Below are 14,521 nucleotides of genomic sequence, written 5' to 3'. Positions count from 1 at the left end.
GGATGCTTTCATTGCTTGATTCAATCAAAGCATTTGTGTTGGTTTTTCCATTGACTGGAAATTGGGCTAATTAGTCGCTGCTCTGTTGCAGAGATGGTGCTTGCTGTGTTTTATATGGACCAAATTGAGCAAAATTTGGGACTTCTTTAAAAGTGCTGAAAGTACTAGAGCAGTGAAGTTTTATTTGAACAGTAAAATGACTTAGAATGTTGCCATTTACCCCAAGGGAAGTTACTCGCATTATAAGGCATACAGGGATGTACCACTCCAACTGTAGGTTTTTTGTGAGAAATCCTTAGACATGGGTCTATGTTTTGAATATCCTTAGATATTAATCTCTCCTTTAAAATAAATTACTTTGAACTCTTTTAAAGCTTTTATAGCTTTAAAAGAGTTCAAAGTAATTTTTTTTAATTTAAAAATTCTTAGATATATGGGTCCCTATTTTTACAAAAGGGTTAGATATGAAGCCACCAAATATGCGGCTGATGGTGTCAAAAATTTACTGTCAATTCAAAATTTCAGGTTAAAAAGTTTTGTTAAATAGGACTTGGAAGTTTAAATAGTCCAGGCAAACAGTTTGTATTGGACTGTGGGTGTCAACAAGTTATTCTAGTTATTAATAATTAATTTATGTGTACAAGATGCTGAATACTTGGTAGTATTGGTCAATAGTTGAAAAAAAAGTTGACAACTTAAGATGTTTGTTTCTTGCATACGAGTATAGGGGGGCTTTCCCCCCTCACCCTGTGTAATTGCAGGGCGTTACAAAAAGGAATGGTGGCAGAAGAGAAAGGGGTGTCAAAACAGAATAATTTCTTCTTTTTTTTTTGCTCTTCACTTTTTCAACCTATCGAAAAAAATAAATTGTGCCAACCTTTTCGGGCTGTTGAAGGGGCGGCAAAATTCACCTTTTTCTACACTCCCCGGGTAGGAGCGGCCTGAGTATGCCACTGCCTTGTATAGCATTCATTTCATGTTTATTCAGAAATAAAAAAAAGCCTTTTACAGAGATAAAAAGTGCACAATACCAACAGCATATAAAATATATACATTATAAGTGTGAGATATACTAGTGAGTACCAAGGATAGCCTAAAGGCCTCTAAATAGAGGCTTATTTCCATTGGGGTCCTTGAAGTGCATGTTTATAGTTAAACTTAAAAATTTGAGTTCCTTGTATACACGTAGCATCAAACATGTTATGAGGGTATCTCATAACCCAGATGTTGGTAGACTAGCAAATCTAGTATGTTATTTGAAAGTTACCACGATGTTGATAAATTTGCATTTAACACTAATTGGCATTTTCACTGGTATCTTTCTTTCTCTCTCACCCCTCTCTCCATCCTTACAGAACAGAGTACTTGAATACTAGTCTACCAGCATCAACAAGCCCCAGACATGCCAAGTCTGCCAGCAATGATGTCGTCCAGCGTATTCGTCAAGCACATCTGGTCACACGATTCAGTGATATGTTTGCCAGAGATCGCATGGATGCTATGGATATATTACGCAACCACTGTGATGACCATGAGCTCAATCAGAAGATTGTCTTTACTTGTGTTCAGGTAAAGTCTGAAACATTAGCTTATTTAAATTAAATTCAAAATATTATTGGTTAAAACAAATTCTCCTAATTGTTGAAAATAACAGAACAAGGTACTTTAATTTGTAACTACAATTTATACATAGTGCATTGGCTCACTGCAATGGGCTATATTCCATTTGAAATCCATACTACCCCTGTGGAAGATTTAGCAAAAGTCTTCCACAGAGGGAGTATGAGTTTTGAATAGAATACACAATTGGGTAACTTCCATTTGAAATACTCACTCCAGTTGTGGAGGATATAAGTAAAACCATAATACAGGGGAGTATGAGTTTCAAAATGATTAACTCTGACCAATTACATTTGAAAATATACTCCCCTGTGGAAGATATTTCCAAAATCTTCCACAGGGTAGTGTAGATTTCAACTGGAATAGCCCATGCAATCTGACCAATTCCCTCTCTGACAATGAGTCTATGCATATGACAGCAGCCTGCACTGGGGAAAGGGGATCAAGATCAGAGGATGAGAGCCAGTTCTATGTATCAATTTAAAAGTAACATTTCTCTTCTTTTCCCTGGTTATAAGCAATACTGCACATGCAATACTGCAATGACTCCATAACTCAGGCCATTCTCGACTCTGCATATAGTGCACTTGCGGACTTCAAACATTGACCAGTGATTTATTTTAATTGTATGTTTTCTCTTTTTACAGGAAGCATTCCATGCAGCTAGGAAAGCATTCCGCCAGTACCGCACCAAAGTGCGTTCAACTCTTACTCTTACTCATGTTGGACCTGACACATTAGAGGAATCTGTTCAACAGTACATTAACAAGAATGGCCAGTTACTGGACGTACATTCCATTGTGCAGGTAAATGAATGTGATGGGCTATTGACCAGATCCCTCAAAACCCGGAGCATGTTTACAGACCTACTTTTAAAATTAAGATCTTTAAAATTATATCAATACCATAACAATTGACAGATTTGTGTTTTGGATGTGGTGCCCATATTGCTTGTCAAGCACAAAAGTGTTTGAGAAAAAAAGCATTATTTTTTAATTAATATAATAACATATATCCATATGTTCTGATCAGAAGTTCTAACCCCCCAAGCATTATATAATTATGATATAAAAGATAAAAAGACTTGTTTTACCAATTTATTAGCATAACGCAATGTACATATATACAGAGCATACAATTGCTCGTCACATAACATTTTTTCACACATTACCACAAATACCACATTCTTTACACTCACTAAGAGAAATATGCAACCAAGAAATATTGCCTACACTTGAATAAAACATGTCATGCAATAAACGTACGCTACACATAGAGTCCACCTGCCAGCTAACAGCTCTCATATTACTACCATGTTTGCAGCAGCGTCCCACATCAAATTATTCCCCCGTTTGGACTAAAAGTAGCTGAGACAACAGTAAGTGGTCTGCAATGGGTTATTCTCGCCAATATTGATCCATGAGTATTTAGTGTCAGTCCTAGGGGTCAGTGCACTCGCTAGTTTCTGGGTGCATTTGTCCATTAGTTGTATGTGAGAGTTCTGGCGGACACAAGTACAGATGGATAAGACGGTCAGTAGGTGGAAGCTAGTCGGCAATAGCTATCAATTCTCTCCTTGCAGCGTGAAATCTTACTCGCCGGGTTCAGATTTCCTTGCAAAGTCTTAGTGAAACTATATTGCAGAAACAATTAGACTTGTGTGTTTTGATCGGTGTTGGACTGGATGGAGTGGGAAAAGTTGGCGCAATGTTTTCTCTGTCTCGCCATAGTTGAATTGCCTAAAACGTTTGTAAACATACATAGGGTACTGTCCTGTATTGTTTGTCTCTATATCAAAATGGTTTGTGTACGAGTTAACTTAACCCCCTGAGCACTACCTGCCAATCTAACATTGCCTCTGATTGGTCAATTACATGATATCTTCACTTTAATCACCAATTAGAATGGAGCTTTGCAAATAATTCCCCCCAATTTTTTTGCATGGTGAAATTATTCTAATAATGTTGTTGATTGGTCCAATTGATAATGAAAATCTCTTTTTAACCAATAGGCAGGTAGTTCTCATGGGGTTAAATACCGTCAAATGCCCTACAGAAAACTTTGTGCTTAAATAGGGCAAAAGGTTAATAGAAGAATGATGTAAAAAGGAGATTAATATGGTGAGCATTATCAATCGATTAAATGTTGTAATGCATCAAAGAAGAATATTCAATAGTTATGAATTTGACATATAATGATGCTAATATGTAGATATCTAGATGTATAATTACATGTGTTGAAGGCATAGACATTCTCTCCGTCTCCATCTTGGTGCTCCAGGCATTGATCATGTGTAGTGATTTTCAGGTGGATGGTTTCAGTACAGAATACTCAACAAGCATGCCATGTAAATTAATTCATGCAACAAATTCTATATTCATTGAAATATTACACTGCTTGCATTGTACATTATATTTTTTAATGCTTTTATGTGTATGAGTTGGTGTATAGGAGAGATTCTTGAAAAATATTGTGAATTTGTTCAATATATTTGTTAAAGTTGACCAAACTGGATGGAGTTGTAGAGGATGTGGGTAATTTCCACTTGAAAATTGCATCAGCTATTGTATCACTATCCCAAGTGTGATTTTGCCAACAGTTAATTGCTATACTCGTATGTGTATGAAACAACTAAGTAATGTCCAAAAAGGGCAGAAGTACCTTTTAAATCTGCAAATTTATATGAACCTTTAAAACATGCAAATTAAAACTTTTTATGCATCCAAAATTCTTGCACCTGAAAGCAATCTATTTTGTGTGGATGTTTTTAATTTGTTTTACAACTATTTCTTTTTTGTGTCTAGAATGATACTCATAATTTCATGTTAGTTTTTTTATTGATTTAAAATTTAGTATTCCTCACTCCTAAGTTATGAATAAAACAATGACTAATAAGCAGCGTGTATACTGATATTGGACTCTGTCATGTTTGACATTTGCTTAAAAAGTTACCTTTTTCAGAGTCTTCATTGAGCAGCGACGTAGCTTATGCGACACCATCACGGCGCCTTCATTCAGCGTAGTGATGTTTTGTTTACAATCCTCCGGTCACATGACCACCCGATGGGTGGTCAAGTGGAGAGTTTCGAGGTCAAGGCTCTTGCTACAGCCCCTCGCCCCCCGTCGAACTGGTTTCGCTATGTCGACGATACCATCGTCCTCATCCACGAATATGACATAGATGGATTTACATCGCACATCAACAGCCTTGACAAGAACATTAAGTTCACAAACGAACCCGAACAGGAGGGTAAACTCCCGTTCTTGGACACGTGTATTCATGTTGAGGATGACGGTAGCACCAAGGTCACCATATATCGCAAACCAACACACACTGACCAATACCTGAATTTTGACTCGAACCACCATCTGGAGCACAAAAGGTCAGTGGTCAGAACGCTAATGGACAGAGTGGACAAATTAGTCACTACAGAGGAGGACAAACAACAGGAAACGAGCCATGTAAAATCTGCACTCAAGGCAAACGGCTATAAGTCCTGGATGTTTAAAACCCCAAACCAAAGAAAAAGAAAGATCGCAAAGAAACAACTGGACAGTATGAGAGAAAAATCAATGTCCCGCTGCCATACATCAAAGGACTTTCTGAGAAACTATCCTATATTTTCCGTGACCACGGGTCAACGCTACCACAAACCGGTCAATACCATCAGATCTTTCCTAGTACATCCGAAGGACAAAACCCCAAAACCCAACAAATGTGGTGTAATCTACAAAATCAGTTGCCCCGACTGTGAGAACACTTATGTTGGTGAGACAAGCAGATCTCTCGGCACCCGCTTCAAAGAACATACTAGAACCACTGCCCCGAACAGCAGTCGGTGATCACAAAGCTGATCATAAACATGATATTAGTATTGAAGATGTGGAAGTCATCGGTAGAGAAGACCATTTTTGGAACAGAAAGATCAGGGAAGCCATAGAGATTAAGACACAAAGACCCACGCCAACAGGGACGCCGGATACGACCTGCCCGCCATCTACAATGATCTGTTGACACTTGACCACCCATCGGGTGGTCATGTGACCGGAGGATTGTAAACAAAACATCACTACGCTGAATGAAGACGCCGTGATGGTGTCGCAAGCTACGTCGCTGCTCAATGAAGACTCTGAAAAAGGTAACTTTTTAAGCAAATGACTAATTGTATAGCTGCAATTTGAGTCATGGTGGGGCTTATTATAGTAGCCATGTTTCATTATAAATAGTTACATTGCTATACCACAAACATTAAATGGGGAAAGCAGAACAAGGGAGCATTGTTTTGTTGTTTATTTTTAACAAACAAGTTTATGCCTCCAGAAAGTGCCATTTTGTTGCATTTTGAAACACATATATGACATGATCAAGGGGAATGAGTCGGATGTCGCTAATATTGTTTCTGAGATATTGGCAAAAACAGTGTTCAAATTCTTTTGTTTTATGTTGTTTTCAGCCATTGATAAATTGCTCATAACTCGGTAACCAGATGTCCAATTTTGATGGGGTTTGCATTGAAATGTAGCATTTGTAAACTGCCAGAAAATGATGCAAAAAACTTCAAATTGAAAATTGGCGACATGTGACTCATTCCAGCTTGATCATGTCGCATAGACTTTTTACACAATCCGAGGTCAGTTGTTTTCACTAACATTTACATTAGTAAATCCTTAAACCCATCAAAAGCCCAAACTCCTTTGTATCTATTACATGGGTTTAAGGATGTAGATTGTGTCCATGTTAGTGAAATCAATTGTCTTTACTGTAACTGCTCACAAACTTTTCATTTTTAGGCCTTTCTTTTCCCTTCAAAAATTTGAAACTATTTCAAATTTGACCCTATATGAATAACGAATTTTGGAACAAAGGTATTCCAAAGGTACTCTTTTGGAAAAGATGGTGCATTATATTATTATGAATCAACAAAGATCAGGATAATTGTTGTCTGAATTTATTTCCTTTTTTTTTCTTGTTCATTTTAGGATGTGCTCCTTGCAATGAATACCCATCCTACCATTGCATTCCCTGCTGAGGTAGATTTCCGAGTGCTAACACTATTCATCAGAGAGCTAGTGAAGGTGTCATGGTCTATGAGTGCTCTGCCATTATCATTGGATATTGCCACTGCAAGAATGGGGGAACTCTATGATGAAAATAGGTAAGAAAATATAGAGTGCTACTCAAGTTGGTGTACAGTACGTGTATGAATGCTATATAGGCCCGTAACCTGGATTTATTTGGAGGACTGATTTTGAAAAAGTGGACTGGGGCAGATTTTGAAAATGTGGACCTTTTTTCAAAATTTGACCTTTTTGACTAAAAATTAAAAACCTATTTTTTTTGCTATGCTCGCAGATGGGACTTTTTTGGCCTTTGGTGATTGGGGTGTGTGTCTCCCCCCCCCCCTCGCCACCGCCTGATGCTATGGATGTTTATACTGAATGAGAGAGAGCTCTTTGATAAGAACAGGTATTAGGAAAGGAGAGCATATCTTGTTGTATAGCATAAAAGGAGCACCATGGCAGCAAGAGCAATACCCAGTGGTGTACCAACCAGGGAGGGGAAGTTGCCCCCTGGCTTGAAATACTAAGACAAAATTGGCAAAAATTTAGTGATTTGTACCTTAGTCTTCACTTTACTGCATGTACCATTTTTTCTAGATAATCGGTTATTCCTTCATGTAATTTTACACGAAATTAGGGTTAGGGTTAGGGTTAAGGTTAGGGTTAGTTTAGGATTAGGGTTAGGATTAGGGTTAGAGTTAGGATTAGGGTTATGATTAGGATTAGGGTAAGGGTTAGGATTAGGGTTAGAGTTAGGATTAGATTACGCGAAATAATTACATGAAGGATCAACCAGATAATCACTCTGAATCTTAATGCAGTGAGAGCAAATGCATGTAGTTGTAAACTCTTTTAAAATAACAAAACAGGCTAGTAGTGGAAAACATGTGTACCATATATATTTCTCATTGTGTGACATAAGTTATAGGCCTAATAGGTAAAAGGGTTGTGAAATAGAGTATATGAAAATAAAAAGCTCTCAAATATGTGACATGCATCTCTTCAACATTTATCTCAATTATTTGGCTATTAAATACCATTTAAAATCCACACTACCCCTGTGGAAGATGCACAGAAGGAGTATGAATTTCAAATGGAATTAGCACATTAATCAACTCTGTTTGAAACTAAACCTCACTCTGTGGAAGAGTCGGGTTGCATTTTTCTCAGAGGGTGTATGAAATTCAAATGGAGCTGCCTAGTGTGTTTATTCCAATTGAAATTAATACTCCCCCTGTGGAAGATATTTCCAAAATCTTCCAAAGAGGAGTATGGACTTTAAATAGACTAGCCTAATGTTGGCTTTTAGTTAAAGCAACATATAACCCATCCATTTAACATTTCAATTAAAACAACAAAGTCAAGGACAAGTTCTGACAGAATTAAAATGATTTAACACAAGGTAAATTTTTCTACTTTAAAAAATGTTATCAACATTATGCAGTCAAATATTTTCTTGTATCTGACAAGTACTCTTCTAATCAATAATATGTGTTGGAAGTAGGCCAGGATGTAGGTCAGAGGAAGACATCATCAAATGAATGCAAAATAGTTGTATCTCCAATAGCTACTTCTAAAATAGCATTGATCAATATGGAGATGACAAGCCTGGTGTAGTGATTCTTGAGACGTTTCCTTGCGCAAATCAGTCATGTGAAAATTGATCTCAAGAGATTACCGACTCATTAAAAATTTGACACATTTGTGACACTGTCGCTTTATTCAGTGTCAGAAACTTATATTGAGGCAGCAATTTGACATAAAACTTATTGGACTTGTATGATATTTTCTCCTGGAATGGTTGATACACATTCATAACACTTTCGATCCCAGCTAGTTTATAGATTTGTTACAAATTAAATCGAGGGAAGTCATGCCTTGCCCTGTGTAGGGTTATTGAGTCAGCTGTAGTGACAGGATGTGTATGTTACAATTATTCGTCATTTGGCCCCTACGTGGGTAAATATGAGACACAAAGTGCCAGGAGGGTACAAGTAGAGCTTTGATATAGAAAATGCTAAACATTGATTACAATTGAACTTGGGTAGTTGGAAACATCAATTTTGCAGTAAGTGGGAGAAAGTTGTCAATTGTTTTATTTTTTTGTTGTGCAGTGAAACTTTCTTCTTCCTTATAAGTGCCTCCCTCATATGTATGAGTATTGTCGCACTGCGTACAGACAAGCTGTACTTAATTTTTACTCTGGAACCTAGAGTAGATGAGTGTATTTTGAAGTACAGTCAACATGACCGGATGATCCCCTGCTCTTTTCGAATAGCCTGTGGCGTTCTTTAACGTGCACACTACATTAATGTGAAAAATATGCATGTACACGGGACCGACAGCTTAAAGTGCCCTCCAAGCACTAAGCAAGTAGAGTGAAGTGTCTTGCTCAAGGACACAAAGAGCCGGACCTGGGATTCGAACCCTTGACCCTTGGGTTCACAGTCCTATGCCTTAACCGCTAGGCCACGCTCTCTTTCTTCATATGAAATGATACATGTCTATGCTTTCAGAAATATCATGCATACACACAAAATGTACAAACATAAAAATACAAGCACATCACCTGAGAGGCCACTACACACGTATAAAATGTGGGTGTTAGGCACATGATCCTTGGAAAAATAAACTTGGAGCAAATATGTGATCATTGACCATTTTGAAAAAGGTTCTGGGAAAATGTGCAACGTACGGTCCTCATAAGAAAAGTTTTCAGGGTTAAATCATTGCATGATATAATAGAAATGTGTGTGTACACCCCTGCTTGTAAAACGTGTACGGGGGGACATGTGTGTGTGTACGCCCGTCTGGGACTATCCAACCGCGACTTCGATATGTCGCTATGCATGTGTGGAAATGTCCCCACTTTGTCCCCACTTATTCGTCTGATTCTGTACTATGCAATATAGGGGAGCTCAGTCCCTATGTCTAACTAATGCATTTAGCGCCCTCTTGGGGGGTTATTATAGCCCCATTAGCACATACCTGCCAAGTGTCCCGATTTTGGCGGGACATCACGATTTTAGACCCCCGAAAAAGTTTTTATTTCGGGAGTTCCTGATTTTCTAAAAATAATTTTTTTTTTTTTTTTTTTTTAATTTTCAAAATTTATAGGCCCTAAATTACTTGTTATTGAAGGTTGGAAACCATAGAAATACTGCTACTTTTTTTTTTTAAATGCCAATTTTTTTTTACAAAGTTGGATAAAGTTGTACATTTTGATTACTTTTGCTTCTATTGAACAGTCAGGGACACATTGAATTAGTATACATTGCTAGCTGTTCAATAGAAGCAAAATTAATTAACATGTACAACTTTATCCAATGTTGTAAAAATAAATTGGCAATTTTTTTTGTTGTTGCAATATTTCTCTGGTTTCCAACCTTGAATAGCAAGTAAATTTATAACTTGCTTTTTTGGCCAAAAATATTTTTTGAAAATTAAAAAAAAAAAAGCAGGGGGAGGGGTCAAAAATTTGATGAATCATCATTTTTATATTGCGCATTATATATATCAATTTCAGCCACGTAGGCCATGTTATTAGGCAAAAAAAGAACTTTGAAGAATGTCTCTCATGTACAAAAGTATAGGAAAGTGAACATGTGAAACCACTTTTGGTTTTCAAAAAAGTCTAAAACAGGTTTTTATGTCAAAAGTGGTCTTTTGGTGTGCTAAATCTGCTAACATTGCCTGGGCTTAGGTACCTTATTTGCATATTTTACGGTATAATTTTGAGAAAATAAGTCAAGATAACAGTCTTGAAGAAGATTGCATATATAATAAATATTCTTCAAGGCTGTTATCTAGGCAAACTTGTTTTGTCAAAATAACCTTATTTTTTAATCCATTTAAATGTAGTTTCCCCTCAGAAATGGTGTCTCCTGTAGTGTAAAATGTGTAGAAACCCTCTGGCTTGGGGGCTTAGTCCCTTAAGCGGGCCCCTGGACTCCCGGCCGTAGTCGCGAGCGCTACGCTTGCTCCGCTTCGCAAGTGTCCCTATTTCTAGTTTTCAAAAGTTGGCAGGTATGTTAGCATAGTAAGAAAATCTGGGATATCCCCGTTTGCAGGTGTATCCCCAGTTTATCGGAATTGTACGGGAATGTATCCCCGTTTCACACCTTTTACAAACGCACCCCCCACACATGCATGCAAAACATATGCAACTATTATATTTTACCTTTTGTATTGAACAAACATTTCACCACTGCGTCTCGAAATTCCCCCTAAATCTCAATAGTGGTTATTAATCTGTACATACAGTTTCAGAAGAAATCAATTTGCCTAAGAATAACTAAGAAAAAACATTATTACACAGCCCTGCAAGGTATTCAAAGTAATTTAACTTTAGTTACATGAAAGATTGATTTGATCTAGATATGTGGGGGTAAGTATAGACTGCAGTAAGCTAGCCCAGTTACACATAAACTAACAAGTATTGAATAAATGATCTTCGAGTAAATAAGATTTGGTAGTCGGTTAAAGATGCACTGAGTGATTCACCTAAACCTTAGCATAATAATCTTATATTATGGCATTTTGGGAGCAAGTATGCCCATGATGTCAGTGAACTAGACAAAAAACAGCTATTATGTAAAAGTACACTAAATAATTTTGTCACTATAATGACAGTTTTAAGTAGGTAATGAGGTATGCATCGGGCACAAGAAACATAATGGGATAAATTCCGGATGACTATACACTGCAGAAAAAATCATTTATCAATAGGAGCTGGTGGCCTAATGGTAATGGATAGGGAGCATTCGACTAGAAACAGAAGGTTGTGGGCCGGGTTTCAGTCACTCCCTTGCTTTTTTTTTTTAGTTTCACTTATATGTTGTGTAGTTTAATTGAACAACTTTGGGTTGGTTACTCATTCCTTCTTTCTTATAATGACAGCTTATCTTCATTACCTATGCATGATGTATAGAAGATGTACAATCTCATTGCTTACTGTTGCTCAAAACAAATTACACTATCAGACAGAAACACACTCACTGCCAAAAGTGTGTGTCGTTATACATCCATCACATGCTACTTGAATTTACAGATTGTAAGATTCATTCATTCTGGTGATTGGGCTATTCCAGTTGAAATCCACACTCCCCCTGTGGAAGATTTAGCTCATGTCTTCCACAGAGGGAGTATAAGTTTTGAATAGAATAGACAATTGGGTAACTTCCATTTGACATACTCACTCCAGTTGGGGAAGATAAAGGTAAAACCGTAATACAGGGGGAGTAAGGGTTTCAAAATGATTAACTCTGACCAATTACATTTGAAAAACTTACTCCTCCTGTGGAAGGTATTTCCAAAATCTTCCACAAGGGGAGTGTGGATTTCAACTGGAATGGCCCATTCTGGTGGAACATTAAACCAGTGATTGCATTTCAGATCTCATCCAATATGTATTTTCTTGCCCTTTTTTTTTCTACAAAAGTTTAATTTAACACCATATCTAGATCAGCTATGCTATTAAATACCATAATAAAATTGATTCTTCTTGATGAAATTCCTGAATGGTCCTTTTTTTTAATCAGTTATTTCAAATAGTTTAAAAATGATACCATTAGATATTAATACCATTCTATAAAAATCATTTGATTTGATGAATTATCTTCTGGGGCTTTCTATTTCTACAAACTATATCAATATGTCAGCTTCTAGTATTAAGATAAATAAACATTCTCAATCACTCTGGTTCTGAAGTAACCTACTTTTTTTTCTTGGAATCCAAAAAGAACTAAAGATGTATTGATGAATTGAAATATACTGGAAGGTTTTCATTCGATCATTCTAGTTGTGAAAATAAACTTGATTGCTTCTTTGCGTCGATAATTGCAGGTACCGTCGTAGCTATGATTCTGAATACTCTGCGCCATTAGTAGCTCATTACATCTGGCCGGCACTATTGGATTCCAATAACAGGGTGTTACTCAAGGGAGAAGCTGTCACACGACGTGGCGCTAGCATGGTAAGTTTGCACAATGGAACATTGCTGTATTGCTATGCATCCTCTACTAATATGTCTGTCACATAACTTGTGTATCACACCTTTATAGGCAGTGCAAGTGATCTGTAAACAACTGGGTCAATACTGAACCTGCATGTGCATTTAGTAGAGGCAGTTCAAGATTTAAGAGATGATCAAATCCCAATTTTCAGCATCGCTGTCACCCAAAGACCCCCTTTTTTTCAGACACTCATACTCTGTCACCCCAAAACCCCATCACCATAGATAGATCCATTACACAAAATCCCTTATTTTTCAACTTTCTATTTAAAACTGCTGTCACACACATCACATCAAGAAATAGATATACACACCCAAACCCAAACTGAAATCACCCATGCGAAATCCCACATTATTTTGTTAAATTTAACTTTGTCATCTTTGGGGGGTGTGGAAAATTTCTGGAATAGCCCAGTAGGCAGATTGTATACTACTGATATCAATGCTGTGCCATGTATGAGAGATGGACATGCCTGCAATCATCAGAGGTTCCAGTATCTAGTTTCTTATTATATCCTATGTATCAGATTAGGCTGTTCCATTTGAAAGCCATACACCCGCTATGGAAGACATGACCTTAATCTCCCACACATGGGGTGTTGATTTCAAATAGAGGTAATTCAGGTAACCCCCATTTGAAATTCACACTTCCTGTGTGGAAGATTAAGGTCATATCTTCTATACAGAGTTTATGGATTTCAACTGGAATGGCCCATTGCAGAGTGAGAGATTTGACTTAAGGCCCTTAGCTATAGCCACTTAATTCATGTAATTACCTATAACCTGAGAAGTCATGTAATAAGATAAGTATGCAAAATATATGAGGGTCATTCAAAAAATTCTGCCTACACTCATATGTGGTCGTACACTACGAATCAGCGGTAAAGTCGGCTCCGGTAAATTTTGTTTTATTCCGTGTTTAGAAAATATATATCATATATCGCTGCATTGATGCGTGATAACACTATTGTGTTATCGGGTAGTGTCTGACGCATGAACACACAGATCATTTGTACCCACAAGATGGCGAAAGGCTTACGGCCTCTATTGATATCTATATTAGTTTCTATGCTAAAATGCTGTAGTAATTGGTAGTAAACTTCAAAGATTCTTTTTAAAATATGTGCAAAATAAAAACGACAAAAATGTCTGCTTCAACCAACCAAATACAATCATCACAAGGTAAGTACAGGAATAAAAAAAAGTGGTCTCTTTTTCTCATTCTGAAATTTCAGATTAATGATCACTTCCAATATATCAAATTGTGGAGAAGACAAAAATATGTAAGCATTAGGTTTTACTACCTGAACAGAATTGAACGTGTCTCACCTCCTTTTTCAACCAAATCGACGGGAATAACTCTTATAGTGGGGATCAACATTTAACCACAAATCGCCTCAGGTAAAACTCACTTCCTGGGAACTAAATACCATACCAGGTAATTTTATGTAACTCATTGCCCTATGTGTGTCATATACTACCTCTAGCTGTAATGACAGCCTGGTGATCTGGTCAATTCATTGACAGATACTAACCTCAGAAGGGAATTCAATTTCTGATCAATTCTCTTCAGGTAGTGAAACGTAATGAAAAGGGACTGATAATTTTATTTGACTACTTCCAGTTTGAGGTACGCTCGACCAAATTTTACTCTATTTTTTGACTCTATTGGCCAGTTTGGGGTGAGTGTCAAAATATTGCGGTCAAAGTCGCAAAAGCAAATAAAAAATGGGGGTTTTTCCCCTTTTTAATTGTTTTTAATGTAATTTTAGGGGAGGAGGGCTAGGTACACTCCCTGAAGCGGCCTTCTAATGCAGACAAGTCCGA

At 37.1% G+C, this 14,521-nt stretch overlaps 1 protein-coding gene across 2 annotated transcripts in view; it reads left to right on the top strand.

Annotated features, from left to right (window-relative positions):
• Positions 1–14,521, top strand: part of LOC140160748 (mitochondria-eating protein-like) — a 100,458-nt gene that overhangs the window by 53,839 nt on the left and 32,098 nt on the right. For both annotated transcript variants that reach the window (XM_072184048.1, XM_072184047.1), the window contains 4 exons: positions 1,356–1,569; positions 2,268–2,426; positions 6,601–6,776; positions 12,526–12,655. In XM_072184048.1, coding sequence (XP_072040149.1) covers positions 1,356–1,569; positions 2,268–2,426; positions 6,601–6,776; positions 12,526–12,655 — 679 coding nt within the window. The remainder of the gene's footprint in view (positions 1–1,355; positions 1,570–2,267; positions 2,427–6,600; positions 6,777–12,525; positions 12,656–14,521) is intronic.

The sequence above is a fragment of the Amphiura filiformis genome, chromosome 9, assembly GCF_039555335.1.
Source record: "Amphiura filiformis chromosome 9, Afil_fr2py, whole genome shotgun sequence".
Classification (NCBI taxonomy): Eukaryota; Metazoa; Echinodermata; class Ophiuroidea; order Amphilepidida; family Amphiuridae; genus Amphiura; species Amphiura filiformis.
This window is presented reverse-complemented; position numbering and strand designations above follow the sequence as displayed.